General features: G+C 29.7%; 1 protein-coding gene across 1 annotated transcript; it reads right to left on the bottom strand.

The window, feature by feature from the left end:
- On the bottom strand, positions 5,629-10,800 carry LOC109327067 (protein odr-4 homolog). Its single transcript, XM_019560065.1, has 10 exons — positions 10,436-10,800; positions 10,239-10,334; positions 9,470-9,558; positions 9,244-9,372; positions 9,027-9,147; positions 7,811-7,895; positions 7,595-7,704; positions 7,071-7,213; positions 6,747-6,843; positions 5,629-6,126 (listed from the first exon to the last, which is right to left on the bottom strand). Exons 1-10 carry the CDS (start codon positions 10,727-10,729, stop codon positions 5,836-5,838), a joined length of 1,455 nt encoding a protein of 484 aa, XP_019415610.1. The 5' UTR covers positions 10,730-10,800; the 3' UTR covers positions 5,629-5,835.

Here is a 15,648-nt window from a genome sequence, read left to right as displayed (position 1 = left end):
ATTTAGCAACTATATTATTATATATCTAATTTTCATCTTGGTATCTAGGTATTTGGTTTCACTAAATTGCCTACTTTCTCAATTGCTAAGAATAATAACAACATGATTATTAGGGAGTGGGTGATATATAATTGTGATCTAAACCGAAGAACAATGACAACAACAAAAATGATCAAATTAAATATTAATAATAAATATGTATTTTTTATTTACATGACTTATTTACCATTGAAATTACAATGGATATCTTAAGAATAATGGAGAATGATATTGCAAATATATTAATGAACATGTATATTTAATTAACATTCTCTAAACACTAGGGTTTCTTAACTCACAAAAATAAGAGTAAATGCTCAAACCAATTCCTCATTCTTTAGCTTCCAATTTTAAAAAAATGTTAAACAATCTAATCCTTCATTGCATGCAACACAACCCTTTCTCAGTCAAATCAGAAGCAAAAATATTCAACTCAAGCACTGAAGATGGTAATGTGTGTGAGACCTGAGATTTCAACACTTTCCAAGAACCCAGAAACAGAAACACTGATGCTGTTGTTATAGTTGCAAATGAGGGAAATCAGGGAAATTTATTGAAAAGTTGAGCAAATTCAGATTCTGCATTGGTCTTGATTATTTTGATCAAAAGTTGAAACTTTGGGAAGAGGGTTAAGAATATGAGGAGATTTGGGTTGGTGATTAGGAGCATGGAGGTTTTGTAACTTGGAGAGGAGAAAATGTGACTCCATCAAATGAAAGCTATATATATTTGATTGGTTTATTGCTAAAACTCCATGCCTTGGCAATGATTTGTAAATCAGATAAGAGAACATGGGCACAAACCCTTTCCGACAATTTAGTATTTGTAGTGGGTGAAACTCGAAACCTTAATAAGTTGACATATACATAGTAGTAGTACTATTGAGCACAAGAAACTGAACAATTCAGGTAGATTTCCAGTAAAGTAGGGATTGGTAAGAAGAAAATGTATTGCTGAAGAATATCCATTCTAAAGATGAGCCTCAATGTGGGTTTTTAAAGCTAAGGTATAGGTGCATTTTGTTGCGTTTTTTTCTTTTAAAAAAACATGTTGGACCAAGGATCCCACGTACGCAAAACTGTTTAGTGTAATGAAATGTTAATTGACGATAAGTGACTAAGGAAGAGAATTATCTAAGATTTGAAGAAGTGATGAACCTGACTAAGTTTATTGTAAGGAATTAAATAAATAAATATATATATACACACTCCACATGTATCTTTTTTATGCAGATTCCTCATAAATCGCTGCAAAGAATTCCAAATTCATAGTTGTGTGCATGATCTCCCAGGTATTACGATCTGACAAACACAAAAACAAATGACTGATTTATGATAGTATAGAAACTTTCAATATTTATCATTATTTTTGTCATCATCAATAAGAAATAATAATTCGTTTAATATATAAATAAAAAATAAGCTATCAGAATCTTTAATGTGTTGGTTATTTCTTATTAGTAGCAAAAATAATGATATATAGAATAATGGGTATAGAGATTTATTTTAATACCTCACCTAACAAGAATTGGCCTATCAACCATGCATTTAACTACACATCCAACTAGCTAATTCTTCTGTCGTCTTTCCTTGATTACTGTATACTATTATTAAGCATAACCAAATAATTACAAAAGAAAGATATTAGCTTTATTAGCCAAAATTCAATTATAACTTAATGAGGATACATATATATACACGACAATCGATATGTATTATTTCATAATACAAAGCTAGCTTTTCTCATGTATCCGCACATAGAAATGTAAAACCTCCCTCTAATTACAAAGTGGTAATTGGTTCTTTCTTTCTCCTATTTCCTTAATTTGTTTCTTTAATGTTCTTACTGTATAATAATTCACATTTAAGAATGATCATTCAACAACATCTATATATTATACATTATTAAATGTGAGATAGAAGACAATTAACAACTTTTAGTAAAAATATTAGAATAAGGAAAAATACGAGTAAAGAATGGGAAAAGGTGGATAAAAATATAATAGAGAATCATCCTTACCTGCTAGAGGGAAAAAGGAGAGGTAAAGCTTTTTTTTTAAATATCAAAATTGCATTCCAGTGTGAATTCTCGAATTCTCACATTATGGTTGCTCGTGCCAATTCTTTTCTCATAATACTGACTACCAGTGGCAGTTCTTGAAATTTTCACTTTGTTTGTTTATGTCAATTCTCAAGTGCCACAGAAAGAAAGAGAGAGGATATTGTTGAAAATGCGTCGGTGGCTTATAAAAGACGGAAAGAGAAGTCGAGAGGTAACGCCTTCAACTTGGTCAAATTGTAATATGGGGAGGAGATCTTTATTTATAGCTTGAGGTCTCTAACGACTCCCTCATCCGATGGTGCAAAAGATCAAACAACTATATGATCCAACAGTGCAAAATATTACCACCCAACGACTCTATGTTAAATGTGTATTGACTTGGTCAACACACGGTCCAAGCCAAAATAAAATAAAATAAATAAATGTTTATTTAAAAAGAATGTTGGATCCAAGCTCGAATATGAGTCGAGCCGAACAGCGACGGAGGAGGTGGTGGTGCTCGTGCACACGTGTGTGAATGTGTTTTGTTTGTGTGAGTGGGTGAGACTCACACAAACAAAACTCATTGTACCTCTTAGGGTAAACTCCAAGGCTTATAAAGTCTTTCAACTTCTCTCCTCCAAACAATATGAGATACTAGTGAGTTTTTTATTTCACAAACCCAAAATTCATCACAAATAACCACATTAATATGCATTAAAAACCACTTCAAAAACTTCATTCTTTTAACAAATTTTAACAATATTTAAACAAGCATTGAACTCCTCCCTCTTTTTATTTACTTCTCTCTGATCTCATAAAAGAAGCTCTTGTATATACCAAAAAAATAAGTTCTTGCGAAAAGAGAAAAGAAAAACACTATTATTAATATGTCAAAGAGCTTAATTAAAATAAATACTTTGGCTGTTTGCAAAATTTGTTTATATTAATGACATTATTATATTTGAAGTTTGTTAAATGACTTAAAATAATATATAATATTATATTAATCTAATGTTTATGGAATTTTTCGTTGGATGAAAAGTTCAAGGACAATATTGGCAACTTCTATGTGGAATATAAAAGGTTTTAAAAAACTAACTTTTAAAAGTTAAAAATGTACCATCCCCAAACATGCTATAGATTTGTGTTACCAAACATGATCTCTGTAGTAAGAGATAAAATTTGCTTTAATGTTGTTCACTCCTTCAAAAAAAATTATAGTTATACTCTAAGAGGAATATACATCTGTTGTTCCAAAATAATGTACCATTTTATGTGCCGTTGATTATGATTGATCAGAAATATAATTAATTATTAAAATTTTAATTTAAATATATTTTTCAACCAATCAAAATCACTGACACATGAAGTGATACTAATTATGAGACAGCAAATATAGTCCTCTCTAAGAGTAAGTTAATTGGATTTTTTGAGAAACCAATGGACACCTAATTGAATTTTAAACTTACTCCTCTATAATGAAATCTAATAATTTGAATTAGTGAGTAGATCTAAACTATTATATGTACATAAAATTGAGGCTAAGATTGAGAGTAAGTTTGGATCTCTCCTCTCTATATATAAAATAAAGTATATTCTGGTATAAGGTGATAAATTATCTCATTCAGTCTCTCAAATCTTGACATGTTGTATATATATATATATATATATATATATTATCAATCATGTTATTCTTATTTATGAATTATAGAGATAACACTTAATTTCATAGCAAACAAAATAGTGTTCAATATAAATCATAAAGAGATATGGAACATAGAACTATAATAATAATAATAAGAGAAGGTGACAAAGTAAGGACTAATAGACCACGAGGAGCACAGGGGAATGAATATACTTATATGGCTGAAAATGTAAGGTGCATGGTGGTATCATATGAGAAAACCGCGGCAGTTTTGTTTTGTTATTTGGAACATAGATTGATTCAGCCCACAATATCTTATTTGGAATTCAGGGATTCATCCAAAACCACCATTCTTTTGTTTCCTAGTGTTTTCTTTCTTTGTTAGTTACTCTTTCTAAACAGTGCAAATGGGGTCCCAAAAATAGTAAAAAAGCTATATTACACACCGTGTTGTAAAGAAGACAACCTTTTCCGTGAAGGGTAGGTCGTCGTTTTGCTTAGTTGTACATGTAGATTTGGCTAATTGGCTATAGGGTGAGTACAATTTTGCATGTGAAGGTGAATGAGTGAATGAGTGAATGAGTGAATGAGTAGGGTGGTTTTGCTTCTAGTCCCTGCTTTTTTCTTCTGTCTTTCTGACAATTTTGAGTTATAAAAAATGGCCTACGTAGTTGATAATACTAGATGGGGGAATATATCACCTAATTAATTAGACAAGAATGCTTCATTCATAGCATTAACAAATATATCACCTCACATATGCATGTGAGCTTGTGAAGGCTACATAAAATAAAGTAGGATTATTAAAATCAGGCATAGTATTAACTAAGGACTATAAATAACAATATTATATAAGAATGAAACGTCGAGTAATAAAATATCAATAAGTAAATGAATTCAATATAACAGATATATGCTATAATAAAATTAAATTAGAAATAAATGTATTTTGGTAAGTTAAAGTGACATCTGTTGTACAAAAATATGATATAATTACGGTGATTTGGACATGTGTAAAAAAGACAATAAAAAATATTAACTAAAAATCATACACAAAATGATTAAAAAAGTTCTATAAATTAATGTTTTGTCATGATTTTAATAGAACATTATAACATAATTTTGCATATAACTTAACCTAAGTTTGATGGTTGTTATTTGAATTAAAAACATATTGGTACTAATATAATTAGATATTAATAAGTGGTAAATTTAAATGATATAATTTATAGAAATATAAATATTTTCTAACTTGATCACGAGTCATTTCGTGTGCAAGAAATCGAGGAGTATCAAATTAACCCCACCATTTTTTTCACCTTTCATAAGTTATATATCATCAAAAGTTGTGCCTGTGATCGATCTGCTTTCTGGTATGATGAACTTTACGCCTTTCTTTTAATTTTGCGTTCCCTTCTCATCGCTCTGTTCTAATCATCAGAAATGATATTTACACAATTAATATTATATTTGTGTCTTTTCAATTTTAATTTATATTTACGTATTTTTGAACATGCATCAAAACAAACATGAACAATTAAGCATCATCAACTATGCTTATACTAGCAGTGCATTGGTTTACATAGGCGTTTATAAAAAAAATAGAATCAAATCAACTGAATTGATTGGGTATGTTGAGTAAATGTCATTTTAATCTTAAGAACTGGTATGAGCAAATTACAAAGTTATGTATTGTTGGTGAGTCAAAAAATTGGCAAGAAACATTTTTTTCGAAATTAAAGTTAATTCCTTCCTTAAAATCCTCTTCATTTCAAATTTTCGATAAAAATTGAAGTTATCTCCACTAGCACGCTATCAATTACAAGTTCTATGTAGTAAAACTTGTATACAACTCATATATACTAATATTATATAAGTAATGTAATTAAAAATAAATTATCCAAGCCTTCAAAAATCCACCAATACACAATTTTATTTTTCCTGTTGATTTTCTATGTTTAACAATGGTTCTTTTACTGAAGACTCCATTTTTCCCTCTACGCCATTGTATAATTTCATAGTATAAATAGTTCTGAACTAGTATGCAGTTTTGTTAAGTATGAAAAGATGTGTGCCATGGTACAGAGAAATTCTCAATACAAAACCCCTCAAGCCTTTAAGAAAAAGAGCACAAAACCAACTAAGATAGAAAGCAGAAGAATGAGACAAGCAGGTACAACGTTAATGTGACCTGGTTTCACAGATTTATCAGAACTCTCCCCCAAGCCCTCATGTTTGTTCTTGTCTTCTATGAGGTGGAGTTTTGAATTGATGGGCACTGCCACATCCCAGAAAGATTTAGTTTTGAGGGTTAGCACTTCTTTCTCTGGCTCCAAAATTGTAGAGATATCAGTTGGAGCTTTCATAGACAGCAACTCCATACAGTGATCTTTTAAAACCTAACAATGAAAAACAAGAATCAGAGGAATGACGTTCTTTTTTTCCTTCAAATATGGTAAGAAATAAAAATCAGAGCAAGGACAACTTCATTACAACAGTAGGTTGAGTTAGTTCAGGTGACAAGCAGACAGGGTACACCTAGAAAGCAGTTTAAAATATAAACACCAGTTGATGCTTATGGGGTTAAGGTTTTCATTTTTCAAGAGGGTCCTAGAACATTATCACTCTGTTTTCCTTTTCACAGATAGGGTACCCCCTCTGCGATTATGAAGATATTTGAGCAAATTATCATGTAATCCATCCATGCTCCTAAATGCAATGCACACTCTTATATTCAAAGCATGCTTATACAGGGCATGATCAAAGGCTCTAGTCTCTAGATAATATCATATTTCAGACCGAAACATCCTAAATCAGCAAACTATTAGTCTCTTCATGCTAGGAATTTTATTTATATACACGTGTGTATAACCTGTCAAACACTTATATCATTTTTAGCAACAGAATGGGTAATACAAAATAACCCAATGCAGGAGTAATTGATCTTCAAACCAAATCGGACACATGGAAAAAAACTAGAAACAAATCTCTAGCACTACACCACAGCTAAGGAACCAACCTCAACTGTCTCAGAAGGCTGTAAGTAATCACAAACAAAAGCCCCTCCTAACCATGGCGTGAAGACTCTTCTAGGAAATGGAAGACTACATCCTTTTCTGGAACAAAAAAATATGATAGGGTCAATTGTTTCAGATCAGATAGTTGGAAGCCATAATAACAAAGTGAATCGTTACCATTGTGTATGTACCCTCCAATGTCACTTTACAGGAATCAGTTGATGTTTTACATCAGGAACAAGTATAAAATCATGGTAATGTTTTCTTGGAAACAAAAACTCGAGTATTACTAGGGGTTAAATAAATTCATATTACAAATTACTTACCTCAATAACTGCAGCTCAAATTGGGAAATCGGCTTTTCCGCTGATGTCTCGTCGCTTTCGACGCCAAGATTGATGCCTGAATCACCATCTGCCTCATCACAGATTATATCCAACCTACTTTGCAAACTCATAATGATATCTTCCTATGCACAGAATTGTGATCCAGGAAGTATAGGACAAAATCAGGAAGATGGGAGACTTAGAGAAGTTTGAAGGGAGATTAGACAATCATTTTTTTTACAACGGATTGTAGGAAAATCACCAACAAAGTAGGTAAGCTACCAGTTTAATAACGTCGTTTCAATAACTTTGTCACCATGCTTCATTCTACTAAAATGTAACATATTACAGATTTCCATGTTTCATTTAAAAAATAAACGGGAACAAGATGAACCATCAACTAACCATTATTTCAGAGCAGAGATTTCCAAATAAATTTCAGTCATAAAACATCCCTTGAATAAAAGAAAAGAGGTTTCACAGTAAAATTATGACTACAATAAATATGGATAGATATTGATTACCTTTATATCAGTGACAGCTTGTGAAATTGGTTCTTTTGAATTCAGATAAGCAAAAGAACATATCAAGCCACTGAAGGAAAGGATACCAACAGCATCTCCTTGTCTGCACGCTTTATAACATATTAATTGTCAACATCGGAAATAAAAATCTCAGACAACCAGAAAAAAAACCCTGAATATTTATCATATATGAAATCAGATTGTAGGCAATTTTACCTTCAATTGAACTGTTATTCATAAACGGCAGAAGCAACTCCACTTCATGCACACCATCTGATGAGAATGTCTCACCATCAATAACCTACATTTATAGAGAGAAAATTAGAATAATGATATCTGAAAGGAAATTCCTGACAAAATTGTAGTAAAGAACATGTTTGCAACAGTCAGGCAGACTTAATACTAAATCAAAGGAAAAACACATAAGTTTTTTCCTAGAGCACACGGCTAAGTCATGTACCACGATTTTGACACCTAGATTAACCTAAATGTATGCTGTGTATAGCAAATTAAGTGAGAATAAATTTTGGCTGTGGCAATTTTTATATAATATGAAATTCTATAAATCCCTAGACTCATTGATCAATCTAGACTCTAGACCTGAGTACTTAAGCATTAAACAACATGAAATTGATACTAAATAAGTTTTATGCCCATTGACCTGTGTCCAGCTGTCCTGCACATGAAAATCAAGGTTAACCAATAGGCTACATGGTATTCTCTGAATAGAAAGAAATCCTTCTATGAAAACAAATTCAGACACCCAAAGCTACCTCCCACGTCCTTTTAGCACCAGTGCTCAACAAAATCAATACTAATTTTTTTTTTTGCAGGACTGCACACCCAAGAGGCCAAGAAACCTGAAAGATTTATGCCATGTTCTTCAAGTTCAGAACAACTGGACATTTAAGTTCAATGTCCAAAAGCTGATTATATACTTGGTTTGAGCTCTCTGGTGTGTTTGGTGAGTCATGGGTGTATAAATAGTTAAATACAGCATGTGGCAGTATCATTCTTTTCTTCTTTTTTTACAAAAAAAATAGTTACAGTATAAAGTTAAATGTGCTGTTATAAATGAAGTCTGTCAAGCAAAAACAAACAGTAGATTAATAGATATAGGTCTACTCTATCATTCCGCAAATTACAGTTTCATCAAGGACCTTTGAAAAGATCAATGTCAAAATGTTACATTCATTGAATGTTCAAACTAACTCTGATGATAATACCATTTAGGGGCATGTAATATTCAGTAGTTATCACAATAAAACCACATATTGCGGAAAGTAAACACAGTACAACCAGGGAATTAACAGTTTTCACAACTAATTATTTTTGGGGAATTGAGCTGCCTCTTCCTTCTAACAAAAGATAATGCAATAACTCGAAGCTAAAAGTAGAAGATGAAAAGAAAACGGGGGAGTAAAGTACTTACCAATTTACCATCAATCAAGACCTTTGCACCTTTAAGCTCTTTGGCATGAATAGATATTGCTTGACGAAGAACATCACTCAATGTGGGGAATTTGGATACATTGTCATATAATATGGGTAACCTTGTGAGACATAATATAACATATTACTATATGGTAAGTTAAATTACGAAAAGATTTAGTAAATGGCTAAGACTATTACTAATTATAAGAATGTACCTAAGGCTAAAGTTGTGCATGCACTTAAATGTTTGGAGGGAACTTAAGACCTTTCCCATTTTAAAATCACAAGGCCGTAGACTACTTGATGTAATATTTGAAGATAGTGAACAGTTTCGACAATTCCACCTGCACTAATAATTCCATCATTAGTATCCTTTAAAAGCAACATAAATCAGGTAAACTTCCTATTTGAAGTGTAACAAAACAAAAGAACTAGGGTTACCTCCTTGGGCTATAACTAATGTGAAGAAGCAGTCTTTCATCCCAGTCAGCCTCCAAAAGCGGTGCTGCTTCAGAAACCCCCTTCACGGTCTGCAAAATAGAATATGAACAAAAAGTAAAAAAGTCATCAAAACAGAGAGAAAGACGGAGTTTCTATAGTACCCTTAACAGTATGGTATCTTGAGTTATTATTAAGCATGCATTGAATCTTGACTTCATAAATGTTTCAAATTCTATTAAAAATAACCAACTGCCAATGAAACACATTAGCTCAAATGGTAACACATCTTGAAAAAATAAAATAAAAGAGTAGATCATCAATTTGGTCTCTAAAGTTGACATCATCGGTCAATGATGTCAATTTTGTCCTGACATTAAAAAAAATCAAATTTAATCGCTACCATTGGCTAATTTACTCCCTCTCTGTTTTACAACATCAATTTGGTCACTGAAATTTAGTCCAACCAATCAATTTGGTCCTGGCAAAGTTGCAACATTTGGCTTTGGCTTCAGGTCAGCTTCATTGGGGGTTATACATGCGAGACTAAATTCCGACATGTTCGAGTATGAGACCTCGCTTGAATTTAATTGAAGCACACTAAAGTCAATAACTAAATTAACCAACATTTGTCAAAGTGAGGGACTAAATTATTTCTCAGTAATGTTCGGGGCTAAATTGACCAATGATATCAATTTCAAACGGATATCTTAGAAACAACACATATGTGAGTAATGAAAAACTTAAAAGTAAAATGAAATTGGTAACAAACCTGACAAATCATAATGGTAGAATTCTTAAAAGCAGCATCACCAACCCAAATATATATACCAAGCACCTTGATCCCACCCACAAGCATTCTAGAAACCTTTTTAGAAAACAAAAACAAAATCACAATTAACAACAACTCACAAAATCTGAAATCAACAATTATAAATAGAAAAAAAAAAGTGTGTTTATTGAAGGAACCTGGCGTGCATGTTCAGCAACCCAATCCTTATCAATAAACAATGAGGAAGAATCAGAAGATTGAGATTTGGATTTGGAATTGTTAGGTTTTTTGTTTTGGGAATCGGTGATTGAAGAAGCGGGTTGAGAAGAATCGTTTAGAGGAGTTGGAATGAGATCGAAAACGAAAGCACGGTCTAAAGCGGAACTGAATTTGCCGATTACTAAACCCACTTCTGATGGAATAGCGGTTTGACTGAGCCGATCTTCGACCGGTTTGAATCGGGTTTCTTCTCCAACTACGCTTTTCACCATTATTGCTCTCTTTCACTCTCACGTAAATGGAATTGAAATGTTGAATTCAATCATTTTTGTAATGTGTAAATGTATTTGTATATGATGGCTGGGACACTCTCCAAAAACCCTTGTTAAGTGTTTACTCGGTTTTAATTTGTAATTCCAAATATACCCTCCATAGTATATCCACACATCTTATACACACTTCATAACAATCATGACCCAATGAAGGATATGAGGTTGTTGAAGGGATAATTATCTATTGTCCTAAATTATATCTTAAATTATGCATCGGATTAATGAAAATATATAATATCATCTAAAAAATTAAATATTTATTATTTTCTATTTTTATTTTAATATTATTGGTTCGAAACATGATTTGACAATGTATTTTTGTTCGAATTTGTGGCTTAATAAAAAAGTATAGTTTATAAAATGCATGTTGAAGATGTCAAACGGTTTAAGCTACTTAATAAGTTTCTAATAAGTAATATCTCACATATAAACGACTAAGTCATTGTAATGTACTTGGGAATATAAAGGACTTAATTAACTCCAAGAGAATAAATTATATGAAGAAATATATTTTTCAAACCAAAACAAAAGGCACTGGTATCACCTCCTTCGAGTTAGTGTTGATAAGATTTATTTAGGCCAACGGTCGTAAAGGCCAAATATAAAGGACAATGGATTAATAAACTCCAAAGAGAATAATTAATAGTTGTCCTTGGGAATATCTCACAAAAGTTACTGGCTATTTTCCCTTAATTAGGTTGATCATGTGGGCATAATTAATAGTTGTAAAGGCCAAATTTTATAGATGTGAACATGATCAATTGTCGTACAAATAAATGTTATATGCTTGGTAGTTGACCTATGACAAGTCCAACCCTGTCCAGTTTCTATCACTAGGAATGAAAAATATTAAAAACTTTAAACGCATTATTATTTAATGCATTAAAAAAAATATAATAGATTATATCATAAAAAAAACAGACGAGTATGTACATTATTTAACATAATCCCTAATGTAAACACCCCAACAATACAACACTTTCACATAAAAAGCAAGCTGAAGCATAATTATTAGCTCAAAAATAACATATATTAGCCCCTACTCGTCAATTTTATTTTGGAACAGTATTTTGTGATTTAATCAATAAACTTGTTCTGATTCAAATATCTATTTATTTGTTCATTCAAAACTTTACTTCTCATTTTAAACATGTACCATTTTTTGTTCTCCACGATATATATTTAAAATTTATCTATCAGCAATATCTTTTAAAATCAACTTTACATTATACTCAAGCCTGGTTGACCAAGTTGGATAATCTTGATAAATAGAGGGCCTTGACATGGTGGTCATGTGCTAAAAAATATGCCCAATCACTATTTCAAAAAGGCCTAGTAAGTAAGACCATTCTTGGTAAATAAATATTGGGCTTTCTTAACTCACTAGGCATTTGTGATTATACTTGTGTATCTTAATTTCTATTTCCAAATTAATATTTTTTAATTTAAATTTTTTATTATGCAGTGCAGATCAAAAGGGAACTTTCTAAATTTTCTATTATGTATATCAAAAGGGAAACTTGGCATCCTTTTGTTGCTAGGGTTGAGATCAAGAAATCTAAACATCTTCGTCAATATATTAAAGTATTGAAAGATACATATAATTAGTTTGACACGATATATAAATGGATCTTTTTTCACTAATATGTTATTTAGGATTTCTTCAATATGTAAATCGTCCAAACTTATACTATTTATTTTTCTTTTATTGTTTGGAGAGGAACACAAGAACATATTTTTTTGAGAATTTTTTCTTGACTAAATGAAACATTACTACATTAATTCTTGAAAATAGTTTTGGAAAATGAATCACTCATTGGCTCAATATTTTCTCTAGTAATCCATATTATTATGTTATCAATTCTATATTTTGGAAATAATAACCACGAATTAAAAATTATTGTATAGATATAGATATGTTCTCACCAAAGCTAAATATAGAAGATACTGCCAACAAATTATTGATGGTGTAGTAGATTATTGACATAGTAAGGGAGGGTATCACAGATCTAAAGGTTTGTTTTCACTTTTCACTAAATGAGAAGTTATTGTTATGATAATAACAAACCACACCAAAATCCAATGTTTTAAGTAAAATTGATGAATGTTTTAAATGTTTTATAAATCATCACTACCAAAATTGTGAATATTGAGTTTTTTATACCACTATAATTTCTTATAAATACATATCCAACCAGATTTTATCAAAGAAAATAACAACAACAAAATCATACTAAATCAAGTAGAGCTAGCAAAATTATTCACAATCCATGTAAATTAAATTATCAAAATTCATCCGTTAGAGTTAATGGATTCAAATGTATATAATCCAATAGATAATGTTGATAATAAATATTTCATTTGAATGGATATTCAATTCATCCAAAAAAATTCATACATGATTTTCATTATCACTTTTAATACTTTATTAAATTGATATCAATTATAGGACATATGTATCAGTGTATGCAGTTAATATTAACAGTTTCTTCTTAAGTACATAACATAGTATAAGAAAAAAACTTATGCATGAACAGTGAATGAGTTTTATATACTATAACTGCATTATCTACCATTTATATTTAATCATAATTGATTCTTCAAAAAAATAATCTAAATGAATGGTGGATGATGTAATGATTATGTATAAAAAAAATTATTCACAATGCATAGATATTAGAGTCGATAAATATTTGTTATAAACTTAACATACAGAACCTTAAATGTACATGCTTATACAATATTGCAAAAAAGAAAAAAATTGTATTAAAATGTGATTTTAAAAATGTTTTATTGAGATAATAGTTTTTAAAATAATGATTTTCTTTAACAATGTTTTTGTTTCAATAAAAAAACGAATAGGTTGAATATTCATCCATCAAAATCTATGAAAATTGAGTCATTGATCAATTGAACGGATTGTAATTCATCTATTAAGTTTAGATATAAATGAATGAGATACCTTGAAATATAATTAAATAAATTTATATGGATTGATAGATAGTTTTTCATTTATTCATTAACATCCAAATCGATCCATTTACAACTCTTAAATGAGTTGAATTTCTATACACCAATTATATTAGGAGTTTTTATATTATCCATATATCATTCATACATTTAGAAGTAAATAAGAGATATGAATAATAAATAATATCTCAACCATTAAAAAAACTTTCCAGTAATAATTCATATATAAAAAAACCAATAAAATTTTAATATTAAAAAATAATACCAAAGTAATTAAGAAACACTAGATTAAAAAAAATATTAAACCAATAAGCTTTTAATATTAAAAAAATACAAAATCGCGTCAGACAGATAAGCAAAACAAAACCAATAACTAAATTTTTTGTTTAGAGATTTGATTTGTGAATAACATCAAAGTAAATAAGAAACACAAAAACGCACCAACAAACATTTAAAGGACACAAGTAAATCACAATCGCAAAGTTGTTAGAATTCCTCATTTGGATAATAACATCACACTAATTAAGAAACTCAAAAAACGCATCAAATCAATAAGTGATATTATATGATTATGAATTATGCAACAAGTAAATCACAATAGCAAAATCACATTAGCAAAGTTGTTATAATTCCCTTTTTCGTTGAATAAAGGTAAGTAATTTTTTCTATTGAATTTTTATTCCCGTCCTTACCTTTATATAAGGGATTCTTCTCTTTCCTCACGAGGTCTTCAACAAGAAACCAAAATTTCCCATATATCTCACTTTATTGAGTATTGTGATTTAAAAATTACTATACTTACATACCAATGCTATTATGTAAAAAAGGAAATCAGTTTAAAAAAGAAAAAAAAAACATATGTATATTGTTACCTTAAAAAATGAATATTTAAAAAAAAGTAATATATATATATATATATAGCTGGTTGAAGATGGCTTGATTAGGTAAAAATTATACTAAATCAAACTGCCACAAATATTTCAAAAATTGAAATTCAATCCTCTCAACAATGTAAACTTAAAAGAATCTGCAATTCTTTGTACCAAAAAGTAAATAAGAATCTTCAATCCAAATTCTGTCCATATTCTTCTATTTATTAAATAAAATTAAATAGAAAATATTATTTTATATTGCAAATACATTAAAATATTAATTAATTAATTTAATACCTTTTTCACATATATATATATATAATGATGATCCGTTTACACCAAATTAAGTTACATTATTTACATTTAATCTCGGTCGTTCATTTTCTTAAATCTAACGAACCAAATGAGTGAGTGTAATAAGTTATTTAAGATTTTTATTTTTCTCTCACATTATTTATTGCACTTACTCATTTGGTATGTTATATTTAATAAAATGAATAACTGAAATTGAGTGTAACTAGTGTAAAATGAATTTGAGTGTAAACAGATCTCTCTTATATATCTAATTTCAGAAGTATGTCAATAAAGTTTGTATGACAAATAAGAATAATTAATATGTGTCATTATGTATAATTATGATAATTAAAAGATAAATAAATATGCACAACTTCTCATAGTGATCTTTAATTAATATTTAATTTTGATCATACATGTTTGGTTATGTAACTCATATTTATTACCATCATATATAAAATTACTTTGAGAAGTTATGTAATTTTGATGACAATTCAAATTAGTATATAATATATAAAAATTCAAATTAGTGTTTAAAGATCACAACGGCAAGTTAAACTACTCTCTCATATAGACTAAAATGACTAATTTAATTTTGATTATATTGGGACCCTTTTGAATTTCCCATTTTTCAAAGATCAAATTACTATACATAAAATTTTAAGGGCCTACAATAAATCTTTACTCATATAAATATTATTATTTGTAATACATAACTCAATT

The sequence above is a fragment of the Lupinus angustifolius genome, chromosome LG14, assembly GCF_001865875.1.
Source record: "Lupinus angustifolius cultivar Tanjil chromosome LG14, LupAngTanjil_v1.0, whole genome shotgun sequence".
Taxonomy (NCBI): Eukaryota; Viridiplantae; Streptophyta; class Magnoliopsida; order Fabales; family Fabaceae; genus Lupinus; species Lupinus angustifolius.
Note: the sequence above shows the minus strand (reverse complement) of the source record. Positions and strands in the feature narration are given on the sequence as shown.

Bases quoted from the DNA above. Each gene is read 5' to 3' on its own strand.
- LOC109327067 (XM_019560065.1), bottom strand. From the start codon at position 10,729: ATGGTGAAAAGCGTAGTTGGAGAAGAAACCCGATTCAAACCGGTCGAA. The intron at 10,335-10,435 runs GTTCCTTCAATA...TTTTCTAAAAAG, and splicing joins TTGCTGAACATGCACGCCAG to GTTTCTAGAATGCTTGTGGG. The intron at 9,373-9,469 runs GTAACCCTAGTT...TTATTAGTGCAG, and splicing joins ATTAGTTATAGCCCAAGGAG to GTGGAATTGTCGAAACTGTT.